The sequence below is a fragment of the Cyclopterus lumpus genome, chromosome 24, assembly GCF_009769545.1.
Source record: "Cyclopterus lumpus isolate fCycLum1 chromosome 24, fCycLum1.pri, whole genome shotgun sequence".
In the NCBI taxonomy this organism is placed as follows: domain Eukaryota; kingdom Metazoa; phylum Chordata; class Actinopteri; order Perciformes; family Cyclopteridae; genus Cyclopterus; species Cyclopterus lumpus.
Window position 1 is genome coordinate 3,093,575 of NC_046989.1, and position 16,325 is coordinate 3,109,899.

General features: G+C 43.8%; 1 protein-coding gene across 1 annotated transcript in view; it reads left to right on the forward strand.

The window, feature by feature from the left end:
- The first annotated feature begins 1,618 nt into the window (after positions 1-1,618).
- clvs2 (clavesin 2) overlaps positions 1,619-16,325 on the forward strand; it is a 20,928-nt gene continuing 6,221 nt past the window's right edge. The window contains exons 1-2 of the mRNA XM_034528306.1: positions 1,619-2,007; positions 5,700-5,874. Of these exons, the coding sequence (XP_034384197.1) occupies positions 1,619-2,007; positions 5,700-5,874 (564 nt within the window). The remainder of the gene's footprint in view (positions 2,008-5,699; positions 5,875-16,325) is intronic.

Genomic DNA, 16,325 nt, shown 5'->3' on the forward strand with positions numbered 1-16,325 from the left:
TCTTTTAACACCAACAATGTTAAAGCAAACTAAAATATGATAAAGGGGTCGAGTGTTGCAGCGTGAACAGTGTGTTATAGTGTTAATAAAATAAATGCACATGAGGCATTACAGATCATACCTTTGTGTGTGTGTGTGCAGCTTTAAGGGTCTCGAGTGTAAGGGACCTTAATCATGACGCTTTAATTCATGTGTGTTTATTTACTTGCAGCTGAAATATCGGATTCGTAACAATAAATATACGCCCGGAATCCAAATACAGTTGAACATGAAAGTATTCTTTGATTTAGAGGCTAAAAACCTGCAAACACACACACACACACACACACACACACACACACACACACACACACTGTCCTTTAAGGACAAATATTTGAGGGAAAAGGGTGAAATTGAGGCCCCTAATTTTGCCTCAGGCTTCCACCCCCACCTTCATCCCTCCACCTTCTCCCTTTGTCCATCCTCCCTCCATCCATCACCTTTCAGCTACATTCTACATCTTTCTGTCCACCTTGCCCTCCCTCTCTCTCTCTCTCTCTCTCTCTCTTTCTTTCTCTCTGCATCCCTTTTCATATCTGTTGCCTTTCCACCCAACACTCCCCCCCCCCCCCCCCCCCCTCAGGCACCGACCGGAGCACAGACTCTCTTGTTGTCAGTCACTTCCCCGGCGAACAGACGGCAGCGGCAGCAGCAGCAGGAGGAGCGGAGACGGTAATCCCCCCCTCACCCCCCCTCCTCTCCTCCAACCCAAGTCCAACCCACTCCCTTCCATAAAAAAAAAGAGAAAAGAGAAAACAGAAAGCGGTGGCAAAGACCTCGCGGGACACCTGTGCTACTGGATGCCGTTTGTATTCCTATGTTCTTGTTGGTCTTGGAGACATTTTAAGGTCTACATTGTGGATGATGCTGATGGGCAGCAGCGGTGATTAAGACGGGGATGCAGACGCGGAAACCAGCGGCCAAATCTGCCTGGATTGACGGTGACGGAGCACCACCCACACCACCACCCACACCACCCACACCACCCACACCACCACCAGCCAGCAGCAGCAGCAGCAGCAGCAGCGGGCATTCCGTGGGCCGGCGGATGGAGATGCGTCGTGAAGGCGGAGGGATGCCGGTGCTGATGATATAGCGACTGTGCCGCTGCAGGCTCGTGTCGCATTGCTTTGGGGGATGCTGTCGTCGCCATCGTGTCCCCGACAGCGAGAGGAAGAGCGGAGGGAAGCGGCTGCGTGAGCTCAGGCCGCCGGCATCAGCAGGTTGGATGCGCCGCCGCCTGACGCCCGGAACAGGACCGGAGTTCGGGTCTCTCGCGGTGGAGAAAACGCAATAAAGTTGCTTTCTCGACGACGGGATTTTGAAATGTTTTAGTTCTTTTTGCGTGCGTAAAAGTGCACGCACGGCCCGTGAGCTTATGATGCTTCATAGGAGCAGCGCGTGTGCCAGTTCAGGGTGGATTACAGAGCAGCAGGCCTCCATCTGAGGGCAGCTTCTGAGCCGTAGAAGAGAAACCCACCACCCTGTTGCTGGAGGTGACGATTGATTCGGTTGCTCACTGTGCTGTGCCCCCCCCCCCCCCCCCCCCCCCCTCCTGGAGGGGCAGCTGTTGTAGAAGATGACTCACCTGCAGGCTGGCCTCTCTCCGGAGACCCTGGAGAAGGCCAAGGTGGAGCTGAAAGAAAACCCGGAGACTTTACACCAGGACATCCAGGAGGTCCGGGACATGATCATCACCCGGCCGGACATCGGTTTCCTCAGGACAGACGACGCGTTCATCCTCAGGTTCCTCCGAGCGAGGAAGTTCAACCACTTCGAGGCGTTTCGGCTGCTGGCTCAGTATTTTGAGTACCGGCAGCAGAACCTGGACATGTTCAAGAACCTGAAAGCGACGGACCCGGGAATCAAGCAGGCCCTGAAGGACGGCTTCCCCGGCGTGCTGTCCAATCTGGACAGATACGGCAGGAAGATACTGGTCCTGTTCGCAGCCAACTGGGACCAGAGCAGGTAATGAAGAGGCAGAGCGCTGGTGGTGATGGGGCCGTGAAGGTATCTGATGGGACACAAAGGACAGAAGAGAATCTGTGTGTTACAATCCACAATAATTAAGAGTCTGGTTCATGGAGCCGTCCGTTCAGCACCACAACATGATCCCCCATCAGGAAAACAACTTTCTTCTCTCATCGGTTGTGGAAAAATACATAAATTGACACCAACAATAAACAGCCGAGCAGTAATCTGCTGCTACACCAGCCTCCAATTTCAGTTTTACCACAAGGTTTTAGGGCCTGGCTGACTCTTTCTTGTCCCTCGGCAGAACTTTTATGTATAAATGTTGGGTCAAGGCAACAAAAAACACTCAGTTAGGTCTTGAATCATCATGGTTGGCCTTAAAATAACTACGTAGAATTAGGTTTAGGCAACAAAACCACCAGTTAGGTTTAGTTAGACAACAAAACCACCAACAATTAGGTTTAGTTAGGCAACAAAACCACCAGTTAGGTTTAGTTAGACAACAAAACCACCAACAGTTAGGTTTAGTTATGCATCAAAACCACCAACAGTTAGGTTTAGTTATGCATCAAAACCACCAACAGTTAGGTTTAGTTAGACAACAAAACCACCACCAGTTAGGTTTAGTTAGACAACAAAACCACCAACAGTTAGTTTTAGTTAGACAACAAAACCACCAACAGTTAGGTTTAGTTAGACAACAAAACCACCAACAGTTAGGTTTAGTTAGGCAACAAAACCACCAACAGTTAGGTTTAGTTAGACAACAAAACCACCACCAGTTAGGTTTAGTTAGACAACAAAACCACCAACAGTTAGGTTTAGTTAGACAACAAAACCACCAACAGTTAGGTTTAGTTAGACAACAAAACCACCAAACCACCAGTTAGGTTTAGTTATGCAACAAAACCACCAGTTAGGTTTAGTTAGACAACAAAACCAACAGTTAGGTTTAGTTAGACAACAAAACCACCAACAGTTAGTTTTAGTTAGACAACAAAACCACCAACAGTTAGGTTTAGTTAGACAACAAAACCACCAACAGTTAGGTTTAGTTAGGCAACAAAACCACCAACAGTTAGGTTTAGTTAGACAACAAAACCACCACCAGTTAGGTTTAGTTAGACAACAAAACCACCAACAGTTAGGTTTAGTTAGACAACAAAACCACCAACAGTTAGGTTTAGTTAGACAACAAAACCACCAAACCACCAGTTAGGTTTAGTTATGCAACAAAACCACCAGTTAGGTTTAGTTAGACAACAAAACCAACAGTTAGGTTTAGTTAGACAACAAAACCACCAACAGTTAGTTTTAGTTAGACAACAAAACCACCAACAGTTAGGTTTAGTTAGACAACAAAACCACCAACAGTTAGGTTTAGTTAGGCAACAAAACCACCAACAGTTAGGTTTAGTTAGACAACAAAACCACCACCAGTTAGGTTTAGTTAGACAACAAAACCACCAACAGTTAGGTTTAGTTAGACAACAAAACCACCAACAGTTAGGTTTAGTTAGACAACAAAACCACCAAACCACCAGTTAGGTTTAGTTATGCAACAAAACCACCAGTTAGGTTTAGTTAGACAACAAAACCAACAGTTAGGTTTAGTTAGACAACAAAACCACCAACAGTTAGTTTTAGTTAGACAACAAAACCACCAACAGTTAGGTTTAGTTAGACAACAAAACCACCAACAGTTAGGTTTAGTTAGGCAACAAAACCACCAACAGTTAGGTTTAGTTAGACAACAAAACCACCACCAGTTAGGTTTAGTTAGACAACAAAACCACCAACAGTTAGGTTTAGTTAGACAACAAAACCACCAACAGTTAGGTTTAGTTAGACAACAAAACCACCAAACCACCAGTTAGGTTTAGTTATGCAACAAAACCACCAGTTAGGTTTAGTTAGACAACAAAACCAACAGTTAGGTTTAGTTAGACAACAAAACCACCAACAGTTAGTTTTAGTTAGACAACAAAACCACCAACAGTTAGGTTTAGTTAGACAACAAAACCACCAACAGTTAGGTTTAGTTAGGCAACAAAACCACCAACAGTTAGGTTTAGTTAGACAACAAAACCACCACCAGTTAGGTTTAGTTAGACAACAAAACCACCAACAGTTAGGTTTAGTTAGACAACAAAACCACCAACAGTTAGGTTTAGTTAGACAACAAAACCACCAAACCACCAGTTAGGTTTAGTTATGCAACAAAACCACCAGTTAGGTTTAGTTATGCAACAAAACCACCAGTTAGGTTTAGTTAGACAACAAAACCACCAACAGTTAGGTTTAGTTAGACAACAAAACCACCAGTTAGGTTTAGTTATCCATCAAAACCACCAACAGTTAGGTTTAGTTAGACAACAAAACCACCAACAGTTAGGTTAGTTATGCAACAAAACCAACAGTTAGGTTTAGTTAGACAACAAAACCACCAACAGTTAGTTTTAGTTAGACAACAAAACCACCAGTTAGGTTTAGTTAGACATCAAAACTACCAACAGTTAGGTTTAGTTAGACAACAAAACCACCAACAGTTAGTTTTAGTTAGACAACAAAACCACCAAACCACCAGTTAGGTTTAGTTATGCAACAAAACCACCAGTTAGGTTTAGTTAGACAACAAAACCAACAGTTAGGTTTAGTTAGACAACAAAACCACCAACAGTTAGGTTTAGTTAGACAACAAAACCACCAGTTAGGTTTAGTTATCCATCAAAACCACCAACAGTTAGGTTTAGTTAGACAACAAAACCACCAACAGTTAGGTTTAGTTATGCAACAAAACCACCAGTTAGGTTTAGTTAGACAACAAAACCACCAACAGTTAGGTTTAGTTAGACAACAAAACCACCAGTTAGGTTTAGTTATGCAACAAAACCAACAGTTAGGTTTAGTTAGACAACAAAACCAACAGTTAGGTTTAGTTAGACAACAAAACCACCAACAGTTAGGTTTAGTTATGCAACAAAACCACCAACAGTTAGGTTTAGTTAGACAACAAAACCACCAGTTAGGTTTAGTTAGACAACAAAACCACCAGTTAGGTTTAGTTAGACAACAAAACCACCAGTTCAGTCTCATGAAACCACAACGCTGTGTCGGCCTCCTGCAGGAGGAGCAGCAGCAGTAAATAGTCCTCTGCTGATTCTCTCCTCTCTGATTGACACTTCTCAGGTCGGAGTTAGCTGAGGTTAAACGTAGAAACACGGCCATGAAATCGTGGCGTGACTTCATTTAATACGGGATCACACATTGTTAGTGAGAGTAACCGGAGTTCAGAGACACTTTAACCCTTTTTGCCACCTCGTAATTCAAATCAGAAACATCGGATTATCCAGACGACCGGCCTGAGTCTCGTATATCTGATGAGAAACACCACAATGAACCGATCTGGTGAATAGAGTATTCTTTTAAATACAAAAGTTGACTTTTGGTTCCACACAGAACACAAACAGCTGTCTCCTGGGTGCAAGTCCCCAACCTCCTCACTGTGTAAATTATGAGGATTACATGCAAATTGATAACGTGGGTTTAAACACGAATTATAACGCATTACGTTGCCCTGAGTTTGTAGCTTCTACCTGTGCTGTGGTTGTTTTTGGTCCCTTTAAGAGCCTCGGTATTCTCTCCACTCCTCTGGCCAATAGAAACCTTGTGTTGTTTTCCTTCAGATACACATTCGTGGACATTCTGCGGGCGATCCTGCTGTCGTTGGAGTCGATGATAGAAGATCCGGAGCTGCAGGTCAACGGTTTCATCCTCATCATAGACTGGAGTAACTTCACCTTCAAGCAGGCGTCCAAGCTGACTCCCAGTATGCTGCGGCTGGCCATCGAGGGACTGCAGGTAGGAAGGCGCTCAGCTGACTCCAGCTTTGTTGGTGTTGTTGTTGTTGTTGTTGGTTTAGTGGTTGGGTGTGAGAAGTGACAGACTTTGATACTGGAGACTGGGGTTTGCATCCCAAGACATCGAGGGTGTTGTTGTTGTTGTTATCATGAACTGAAAAGTAGTTTTACAACACCAACGAGTCTCCTGTCTTCACGGACAGAAGTCACCTGGGTGAAAGTCCTGTGAGTTGGACCACACACGTCCAGATGGGGCTCAGAGATCCCAGTGGATTGTCTTCTAATCCTAAAACCAGTTTCCGATCCCCGGCTCCTCCAGTCAATGTCGATGTGTCACTCCTAACCCCAAAACTGCTCCCGGAGGCTGTGCCAATCCGAGTGTGCGAGTGAACGGGTGAATGATGGCATGTAGTTTACAAACGCATTCAAAGGGTGTTTGCTCTTCATACGGTTCTAGTGGTTTGTCCGCTTGGTTCTCTTCAGCTCTCACGTTCTCTAGTGAGAGTCCATCTTTTCTCCCGTGTGGCACGTAGAGGACTCGTTGGATTTCTAAATGTCCGTTGGGGAATCTTTCACGGCATGAAAACGCATTAGTCCTCACGTCGTTATTGAAATGAGTTACAGGAGAGAAACCTGGGAGGAAATACCTCGCCTGGTTTGAGCATGTGTGTGTGTGTGTGTTTGTGTGTATGTGTGTGTGTGTGTGTTATTGCTTTTTCAACATCCTTGTGAATCATCTGCCAATGTGCTGCCGGGCTCCATTAGTCAACGTGTAATCTAAAGGGGAATTGTTTCAAGTGTTGCGTAAGACCACGTGAGCGATGGCGAACTTTCGCCAATATGCAGACGATTGTGTGATGTCATCTGATGACTTTCAGCATCTTTTGCCGCTGGTGCTGGAGCTGCTTTCACATTTAGTTCCACCCTCTCCTGGGGGCAGTAAATGAACAACTAGTTTGGTAAGCAACAGACGGTTAATGGTTGACACACTTTCTTTTGCGTCGTAAATGGAGCCTTCATTTTCCCGAGAGATCGGACCGAATGGCATCGTGAAAGTGAAGCTTATTAGGAATCAATCTAAATGCTGGTAGGTTCATTATTCTACAGCCATTACATTATGCAGTCAACTTTTGCCTTATTCCGTATGTAATACATGCTGATTTTGACATTAGTGCTGTGCATGCAGGGGTGCTGTTGTTAAAGTGCTAACGAGCCGCCCAGCTGCCACGATAAAGGATGCACAAACTGGTTGAATCCATTATTCATCACTAGCTGCAGTGTTTGAGCAAAACAGGCATTGTCCTGGAAACATGCAGCCTCTTCCCCAGTTAGCCTCCACCTCATCAATTAATTTAGCTAAAAGGTTTTCAGCTGTGTGTCTGCCTGGTGGACTCCGTCAGGGTTTCCTCCAGTGGATTACAAGCCCGACGCAACGTTAGCGAATAGAGACCACCAGAGGGCGATTCCTCTGGTTGTATAGAAGTCTATGCTTCATGTGCTAAAGCTGCATTCTCTCTACTGACCACCAGGGGGCGACTCCTCTGGTTGTATAGAAGTCTATGCTTCATGTGTTAAAGCTGCATTCTCTCTACTGACCACCAGGGGGCGACTCCTCTGGTTGTATAGAAGTCTATGCTTCATGTGTTAAAGCTGCATTCTCTCTCCTGACCACCAGGGGGCGACTCCTCTGGTTGTATAGAAGTCTATGCTTCATGTGTTAAAGCTGCATTCTCTCTACTCTCCACCAGGGGGCGACTCCTCTGGTTGTATAGAAGTCTATGCTTCATGTGTTAAAGCTGCATTCTCTCTACTGACCACCAGGGGGCGACTCCTCTGGTTGTATAGAAGTCTATGCTTCATGTGTTAAAGCTGCATTCTCTCTACTCTCCACCAGGGGGCGACTCCTCTGGTTGTATAGAAGTCTATGCTTCATGTGTTAAAGCTGCATTCTCTCTACTGACCACCAGGGGGCGACTCCTCTGGTTGTATAGAAGTCTATGCTTCATGTGTTAAAGCTGCATTCTCTCTACTCTCCACCAGGGGGCGACTCCTCTGGTTGTATAGAAGTCTATGCTTCATGTGTTAAAGCTGCATTCTCTCTACTGACCACCAGGGGGCGACTCCTCTGGTTGTATAGAAGTCTATATAAATGACTCTACTTCTCTTGATGTATTCCCTCAGTAAACATTGTAAACATGAGCTTTTGGTCTCAATCTCTAGTTTCAAGTCTTCTTCAATACAGCGTGATGTTCATTTAGTAAATTATGGTCACGTATTGTAAAACAGACCACAAAACAGGATGTGCTTCAGGGCGGAGCTTACTGTGATTGACAGGTTGCTATAAAGCCAAGATGACTATGGCAAAGTCTTCAGGACATCCGTCCTCTGACCAACGGGCGACGTAACGATGACTACGTCCACTTCTTATTTACAGTTCATGATTAGCAGAAATATAATAGTTTAATACATTTTCTTTATTATAAATTTGACCTCTAAATTTAACAGTAAAATCATAATAAATTGCGATAACATAACTTAATGTAAATCAGGGTGAGCAATATACTTTCTTCTTGTTTGTCCTGTAAATGCATAATCAGGATACTTCTCCCCTCCGCCTCCGCTCTCTGTAAACATTAATTATCCTCAGTGTCAGCGGTTAAGGTGGTATGTTGGGGGGTGAAAATAGTCCACCTTTTTTTTTGCATACAGAAGGAACAAACTGCGGACGCAAAGCGAACGCATCAGCGTGAAGCGTCCACATAACACACTTCTGACGGCTCTCCAGACACAGATTAGAGCCTGAATTATTAATGTGGGCTATTAGCTGAGCCCTGAGTCATCCCCAACTGCTTCTTCTCTTCCGATGCAGAAGAAAACGGAAGGAAGAAGCGTAATCCGGTTTAATTCCATAATGGCAAATGAAATGAGGCAAACAGGTTCCAAAAAAATCATCAAGGACGTGGCAATAGAATAAAACGTATAACGGGAAAACACACTTAAACGTTGCAATTAGATTTATTTTCCCCGGTGCCCCAAATATGGATTAAAATAGCTGAAAATAGGCTTTTATGAAATGCATTATTTTCTCTTGTTTGAGGAACGTTTGCAAAAAACTACAGTGGAGGAATATTTTGTTTTTGTTTTTCAAAGATTGTACGTCTTCAGTGGGATCCAAAGGGCTTCGGGGCCCAGAAGGTCTTCATAGAGAGAGAGAGGGGCGGCGCTGGCTTCAATCCTTTCATGCTATTGGTTGGAAATCTAAATGAAATAAATAGACGTCTCGTCATTTGACATTAAAGCTAAAAATCAAACGCACAGATTTAAAATATGAGACAAACAACTGAAAAGCAGTTGCAACCCAAAAAGAAGTAAGTAATGTTTATATTTTAACGTGAATTAGAAAATTAATTACGAACATCACATTCGCTGCCGGGTGTTTTCCTTTCGGGAACGACGACGTGCAATCTGTAAAATACATTATTCAAATAAATAAATAAACATTTACAGTACGTGGGAATAGTAGAGCTCACACACACACACACACACACACACACACACACACACTGTGAGTCACGTCAGTCTCAGGAAGTGTCTGAAGCTGCTGAGTCAGACTCACCTGCCTGAGGGTTTGATGTAGTTTGATGGCCGATTTCCTCTGAACGTCAACTTTGAGAAGATCGCAGTTTCTTTTCCGGTGTTTCAATCCCGAATCCGTCAACACGGTGAGAGGAGATCGAGATTCTGTCTTCTCATGAAGTGCAATAAGTTACGTTTGACTTATTCTTTTAAAAACAAAACACTTCTTCTGTTGGTACCCAGAGGAACGAGTTACGCTACTCGTTACTGGCATTATAATAATGGATAATAAAGTAACGGAATAACTCCATTACACTTCTCATTACTGGGCAAAGTAATAATACAACAGTAATCTGCCAAAAGCTGAAAATAGGACAATAACACTACCATGTTTTAACAATAAATTAAATCCGTATGTCTTGCATTACTTCATCAGGATGGAAAGCACACCTGAGCTCAAATAAATAGCGCTGACAAATCCAGACTCGTTACTTTGAAGTCCTGCTTAACGATCTAATCGCTCTGGATCACGTCGCCCTGAAAAGCTACACTTCAACATCCTAAAATTAGATGTAACGACATTCTTGAATCCCCCCTCCCCCCTTTTTTTTTTTTTTATTACAACGTGAGAAGAAAATCTAAATCCTTCCAGTTCCGCCCGCGTGGACTTCATCTCTCGTCTCGTGCTCGGCGTCGACGCTGCTCAATTTACTCATCGCCATGGCAACCCCGACGGTGTTGGTGTCGAGCAAACGCGAAGAAGCATGTAGGCCACGAGCCTGGGGATCCACATGTGTAGCACACGGCATGCTGCGCGGCTGGTTATCACACCGATGTGTTTGTTTGTTTGTTTGTTTGTTTGTTTGGTTACTTTAGGCAAGGCACGTGTACTTGTAGAGCACATTTCAACAACAAGGCAATTCAAAGTGCTTCACATAAAACCGTTAAAAGCATCAAAACGTAATGCAAAAGAAAAGAAGATTTAAAAACAATTAAGGACATTCAATAAAACCATTAAAAACAGTAAAAAGCTAAAAAAAAAAAATTAAAGAAATCAAATGTCTTAATATCCTTGAATCTGGTTCAACAGCAAAGATAACTTGTTTATCTGGAACTGTTCAAGTCAACAACATCAATTCAAGAAGTCCCATTTGTCGTGAACGTTGGTATACAACATGGCCGATAGAGGGTCTATCCTTTGGGGAGTGTTCTTGTGCATTTCATGGCCATCAGCTGGAGGAATATTGGTAAATTGCATAAACTATATTTTTTAATTTGACCTCTTTGGGTGAATGGTTCAGGGTCGTGACCTCTAACCTCTAGAGAGGATTCAGGTCCTCTTGATATGTCTTTAATATGCCGGCATACAAGAGATTATATGAAAGAGTCGGAGGTGAGACGTGAGATGGGATTCAAACATTTTAATCCTGCAGGATTAAAATGTTACGGAGGGATTAAAGTTTCAGGGTCTGCAAAAAAAAACCTTCTTTTGGGTTCTTCTGGAAACAATCGTCGAAATAATTTCACCGTTTTTTACAGAACGCTCAAACAACGAGATTTTTATTTTATTTTGAACGGCATAAACATCTGACAATACATTTTTTGACTGAACAAAATGAATGAAAAGTAATAATTTCCTTTTTAATATTACCATTATTTCTTGTAAGCATGTAGTAAGTCTTATTATCTTCAGTGTTTTTGTTCAAGCGCAGTCACGCGACCTGTAGGCGACCTGTCTGAGGTCAGGTGTTCATCGCCTCGTTAAGGAGATCCGTCTCACCGGCTGACCTCAGACCAGCAGCCTGCCACTCAGCGATGACTCTCTGGAGGACCCGACGCTGAAGCTTCACGTGTGTCGCCCGCTTCTAAAGCTCTGGACGCTGGATTAGATTATGGGATGTTCTTCATAAAACTGTTTTTTCTCTTAATGTTGCATTCGTGGGGGAAAAAAAATGACGCGGGAAAGCTCAACAAAGTCGGCCTCTAGGAGAGGAGGACTTGGGCGACCCGGGTGAAACCGAGAAAAAATAACTTAAGTTACGCAAAAGAAGTTTATTTATAGAACACATGTTTAAAAGTGCTTCACGTGAAACCCAATAAAAGCATCAAAACACAATGCAAAAGAAAACAACGTTTAACATTTATTAAAAACATTAAAAACAGGATAACAAGCTAATTGAGATAATCAGTTGGTCTCCACGGGACCCCACCGGGCCTCGAGCCGGGTCCAGATGATGAGGACCAGGATGTACCCTCAGCTCTGGAGCATCATGGAAGATCTTTATGGCTTTTTAGTGAGCTGAGGTGCATCTCGCTGCTGCCTAGAACATATAATGGGAATGGATCTCTTCTAGAACATATCATGGGACTGGATCTCTTCTAGAACATATAATGGGACTGGATCTCTTCTAGAACATATCATGGGACTGGATCTCTTCTAGAACATATAATGGGACTGGATCTCTTCTAGAACATATCATGGGACTGGATCTCTTCTAGAACATATAATGGGACTGGATCTCTTCTAGAACATATAGGACTGGATCTCTTCTAGAACATATAGGACTGGATCTCTTCTAGAACATATAATGGGACTGGATCTCTTCTAGAACATAGCATGGGACTGGATCTCTTCTAGAACATATAATGGGACTGGGTCTCTTCTAGAACATATAGGACTGGATCTCTTCTAGAACATATAATGGGACTGGGTCTCTTCTAGAACATATAATGGGACTGGGTCTCTTCTAGAACATATAGGACTGGATCTCTTCTAGAACATATAATGGGACTGGGTCTCTTCTAGAACATATAGGACTGGATTTATTCTAGAACATATCATGGGACTGGGTCTCTTCTAGAACATATCATGGGACTGGGTCTCTTCTAGAACATATAGGAGTGGATCTTTTCTAGAACATATATGACTGGATTTCTTCTAGAACATATAATGGGACTGGATCTATTCTAGAACATATAGGAGTGGATCTCTTCTAGAACATATAGGACTGGATCTCTTCTAGAACATATAATGGGACTGGGTCTCTTCTAGAACATATAGGACTGGGTCTCTTCTAGAACATAACATGGGACTGGATCTCTTCTAGAACATATCATGGGACTGGATCTCTTCTAGAACATATAATGGGACTGGGTCTCTTCTAGAACATATAATGGGACTGGGTCTCTTCTAGAACATATAGGACTGGATCTCTTCTAGAACATATAATGGGACTGGGTCTCTTCTAGAACATATAGGACTGGATTTCTTCTAGAACATATCATGGGACTGTGTCTCTTCTAGAACATATAGGACTGGGTCTCTTCTAGAACATATAATGGGACTGGGTCTCTTCTAGAACATATAGGACTGGATCTCTTCTAGAACATATAATGGGACTGGGTCTCTTCTAGAACATATCATGGGACTGGATCTCTTCTAGAACATATAATGGGACTGGATCTCTTCTATAACATATAATGGGACTGGGTCTCTTCTAGAACATATAATGGGACTGGGTCTCTTCTAGAACATATAATGGGACTGGGTCTCTTCTAGAACATATAGGACTGGATTTATTCTAGAACATATCATGGGACTGGGTCTCTTCTAGAACATATAGGACTGGATTTATTCTAGAACATATCATGGGACTGGGTCTCTTCTAGAACATATAGGAGTGGATCTTTTCTAGAACATATATGACTGGATTTCTTCTAGAACATATAATGGGACTGGATCTTTTCTAGAACATATATGACTGGATTTCTTCTAGAACATATAATGGGACTGGATCTTTTCTAGAACATATAGGACTGGATCTCTTCTAGAACATATAATGGGACTGGGTCTCTTCTAGAACATATAATGGGACTGGGTCTCTTCTAGAACATATAGGACTGGGTCTCTTCTAGAACATAACATGGGACTGGATCTCTTCTAGAACATATAGGACTGGGTCTCTTCTAGAACATAACATGGGACTGGATCTCTTCTAGAACATATAGGACTGGGTCTCTTCTAGAACATATAGGACTGGGTCTCTTCTAGAACATAACATGGGACTGGATCTCTTCTAGAACATATAGGACTGGGTCTCTTCTAGAACATAACATGGGACTGGATCTCTTCTAGAACATATAGGACTGGATCTCTTCTAGAACATATAGGACTGGGTCTCTTCTAGAACATATAGGACTGGATCTCTTCTAGAACACATAATGAGACTGGGTCTCTTCTAGAACTTCCCACCTCCAAAACCAGTGCTCTTCCTTTTTTCCTTTTTCGTTTTTTGGGGGGTTTGGTTCTGAAGAGACATGGAAACAAGGAGCTTCTTCTTATTGTCTTATTGTTGTTGCATGCCCTCCCTCGTCATTGCTTTATTTACGCAGCAATGACGTCAACGAGTAAACTGTGTGTTAGAACGACTCGACGAATCGGATCCTTAGTTTTTAGGAGGAACCACGTCGGTGATGTCACACTTTACATGTCAAAGAGCGAGAAACATCGTGCTTTAATTAACACCTTTCCTGCTATATTTAGTGTTAAATCCTCCGATTCCACTTCGCCATCAAAGTGTGAGATAGGAGAGTAAAAAAATGTAAAAAATATAAGAGGAAACTGGACTTTCCCATCGCGGTTCAATCGACTGAACATTGATTAAAAGGAGAATCCATGTCATAGAAAGTGGTTCCTCTTCCTCTCCTCCCTTTCTCCTCTCCCTCTCTCCTCCTCCTCCTCCCTTTCTCCTCCTCCTCCTCTTCCTCCTCCTGCTCCTCGTCCTCCCTTTCTCCTCTTCCTCTCTCCTCCCCCTTCTCCCTTTCTTATCCTCTCTCCTCGTCCTCCTCCTTCTCCCTTTCTCCTCTTCCTCTCTCCTCCTCCTCCCCCTTCTCCCTTTCTCATCCTCTTCCTCCTCCTCTTCCTCTCTCCTCCTCCCTTTCTCATCCTCCTCCTCTTCCTCCTCCTGCTCCTCGTCCTCCCTTTCTCCTCTTCCTCTCTCCTCCTCCTCCCCCTTCTCCCTTTCTTATCCTCTCTCCTCGTCCTCCTCCTTCTCCCTTTCTCCTCTTCCTCTCTCCTCCCCCTTCTCCCTTTCTTATCCTCTCTCCTCCTCCTCCTCCTTCTCCCTTTCTCATCCTCCTCCTTCTCCCTTTCTCCTCTCTCCTCCTCCTCCTCTGGCCCCTCTGGTCCTCTCCACCCCTTTTACTTTTGTTTTCTTTACCCTCCCCCCCTCTCTCTCTAACAACATCATCATCCTCCCCTTCCCCCTTATCTCTTCCCCCCCCTCTCTCTCTCTCTCCCTCTCTCTCTCTCTCTCTATTCAGTCACTCCATCATTGTTCACCAGATAAAACGTTCTTGTGAAAAGAAACGTCTTCTGAAGCTCGTGCTTCATCTTTTTTGTTCAAAGAGGAACTCGATAATCATACAGTTTATTTCTGCAGACAATGACAACATCTTCTTCTTCATCAGCAGCCAGATGCATGATATTGAACCCCCCCCCCTCCATCCTCCTCCTCCCTCAACACCCCACCGTCGCCCCGTTGCCACGGCAACACGTCGGCCTGCCACGCTACCCGCTCTGCCCTCTCCTCCAGACGGGCTTCATTTTGTTTGCGCGGAGGCATGAAGACACATTTCTAGGTCTCTTCCCGGGCAGCGAGTTCATTACTGTGAATGTGTGTTGTGTGTAATTAATAGTGCAGCGCTGCTCACTGTGTGCACATATATACAACAGTATGGATAACAGAGTTTTAGTTGTCGCCCCCTGGTGGTCAGGAGAGAGAATGCAGCTTTAACACGTGACGCATAGACTTCTATACAACCAGAGGAGTCGCCCCCTGGTGGTCAGGAGAGAGAATGCAGCTTTAACACGTGAAGCATAGACTTCTATACAACCAGAGGAGTCGCCCCCTGGTGGTCAGGAGAGAGAATGCAGCTTTAACACGTGAAGCATAGACTTCTATACAACCAGAGGAGTCGCCCTCTGGTGGTCAGGAGAGAGAATGCAGCTTTAACACGTGAAGCATAGACTTCTATACAACCAGAGGAGTCGCCCCCTGGTGGTCAGGAGAGAGAATGCAGCTTTAACACGTGAAGCATAGACTTCTATACAACCAGAGGAGTCGCCCCCTGGTGGTCAGTAGAGAGAATGCAGCTTTAACACACGAAGCATAGACTTCTATACAACCAGAGGAGTCGCCGACAACGTCTGCAGAGAAAAAGACACAGAGTAGATTTTGACCTCCTGTTTCTTCTCAGGCAAAATATCCACCTGTCTGTCTGATATCTTGGAGCATTAATTCAAATATGACGATCCTCCTCCTTTCTCGTCATCATCATCATCATCATCATATAATAAAAGATGAAAAAGGTCACGGAGAACCCCATCATTTGAATCCCGAGCAGTATAATTAAGATAGCAGATTCATTACATGCTTTTAAAAATGAGCGAGCCGGTTAACAGGAAATGGCTTTCCGTGAACTGGGAGTGTGCATCACGTCGACTTGACTCCCAGTTTACCCGACGGCATCGATCCCGGCGATCCGGACCGAGAGTCCAGTCTGTAAACAGGAAGCCGCGGAATCGATTTCCTTTCTCTCTTCTCCGCCATTTATCTTCCGACTGCAGCCGTCCGATCCGAGCGTTTACGAGCGCTTCAATAAAAACAAGGTTTTCACTGATATGAGGTTTTTCTTTCTTCTTGAAGATGGGTTTAAAAGAAAAAAGACGTCTGCCAACAACTCTCTCGCCAGTGTTTGAGATCTGAATTATGTTTGTTTTGTGTTTCTTGGCCAGAAAACAAGTCTCTAATCTCTCAGGATTTACCTTTGACCACGTTGTCGTGTTGTCAAAGTCACGAGTGGGAACAACACATA